Consider the following 1,334-nt stretch of genomic DNA (forward strand, 5'->3'; position numbering starts at 1 on the left):
AAAACACAAAATAATGATCAGCAGTTGCTTGTTTATTTTCAGGGAATTTTTTTTTTTCAGTTGATTCAGTAGGTAAAAGTTTAAAAAGTAAAAAATTAAAAACTCGCCCAACATTATAACTTTGTGCTTTCCATTCAGATGTTTTTTTTTTTTTTTAAAGCAATAACGCATTTGATTTGGTTGAAAATATTTTATATAATGTTCTTTTGTATCAGTTGGACTCAGATTCAGGGAATACGCATCGACAGATTCATGTCTGTTTTTGTTTTTAATCAATATTTGTCGATATAACGTTGTGTATAATATGATTTGGGTCACATGACTCTTCCTGGAGGTTCTTGTCATTCCTTGGTTTTATTGCTTTAATCTTTCTTTCTCCGTACAGATTGTGTTGCGAGTGATTTAGTTGCGTTGTGCGGGTTGTTCTGGAGATGACGTGACGAGTATTGACGTGTGTTCAATAGCAGCCCGGCTTGTGTTGACGGCTCCTTTGAAAAAGGATTATAATTAGCGAAAGTGTGGCTGATCTAAATATAGTTCATCACCCAGCTGGGAATGCCATGAATAGCTCTCTTTCTCTTCTCATTCTGTGTGTGTGTGTGTGTGTGTGTGTGTGTGTGTGTGTGTGTGTGTGTTGCAGGGTTCTGCATGTTCGTATTGAGCCTGGTGAAGAAGCACTACCGGCTGCAGTTCTACATGGTAAATACAGTCGTTATTCAGCTACTCATTTTGTAAATAAAACCTAAAAAACAATATTTGTGTGTGTGTGTGTGTTCCGTGCAGTTCGGCTGGACCCACGTGACTCTGCTGATCGTGGTCACTCAGTCACACCTCATCATCCACAACCTGTTTGAAGGCATGATCTGGTCAGTACCGACCCTAAATCTCACACAGAAACTATACGTGATATTCCAGTCGAGGGTAAAAGAAAAAAAAAAACATCAGGAAGTGATGCAGCAGTTAATAAGATGGTGGTTATGGTTTGTTATTGTTATTTCAACATGTGCTTCCTGTGAGGCCAACCTCTGCACCTTTTCCAGCTGCTGCTCATGCTGCGTCACACGGTGGCGTAACACGCGGAGGAAAGCGCTATCCGCCCTCTTCCGCATACATGAGCTCATACACGATTGGCTAGTGTCGCTGTGATTGACAGGAGCGAGAGAGCGAGAGAGAGAGACCAGCCTATTTTGTTCTCTCGCTCGTGATCTCTGGAATTTTTACGTTCTTGTAAGAAACGTAACGTCATATACGCCGTGTCCAGTAGAGGGCAGCACTGGCTGTGTTCAGAAAACACGGTGAAATCTGATTTTCTAATTTATGCTACTTTGTGAATT

General features: G+C 40.9%; 1 protein-coding gene across 1 annotated transcript in view; it reads left to right on the forward strand.

Moving 5' to 3' along the window:
- Positions 1 to 618: 618 nt before the first annotated feature.
- Positions 619 to 1,334, forward strand: part of cds2 (CDP-diacylglycerol synthase (phosphatidate cytidylyltransferase) 2) — a 12,176-nt gene continuing 11,460 nt past the window's right edge. The window contains exons 1-2 of the mRNA XM_053229089.1: positions 619 to 699; positions 784 to 866. Coding sequence (XP_053085064.1) covers positions 649 to 699; positions 784 to 866 — 134 coding nt within the window. The 5' untranslated portion in view covers positions 619 to 648. The remainder of the gene's footprint in view (positions 700 to 783; positions 867 to 1,334) is intronic.

Source organism: Pangasianodon hypophthalmus, chromosome 24 (genome assembly GCF_027358585.1).
Source record: "Pangasianodon hypophthalmus isolate fPanHyp1 chromosome 24, fPanHyp1.pri, whole genome shotgun sequence".
In the NCBI taxonomy this organism is placed as follows: domain Eukaryota; kingdom Metazoa; phylum Chordata; class Actinopteri; order Siluriformes; family Pangasiidae; genus Pangasianodon; species Pangasianodon hypophthalmus.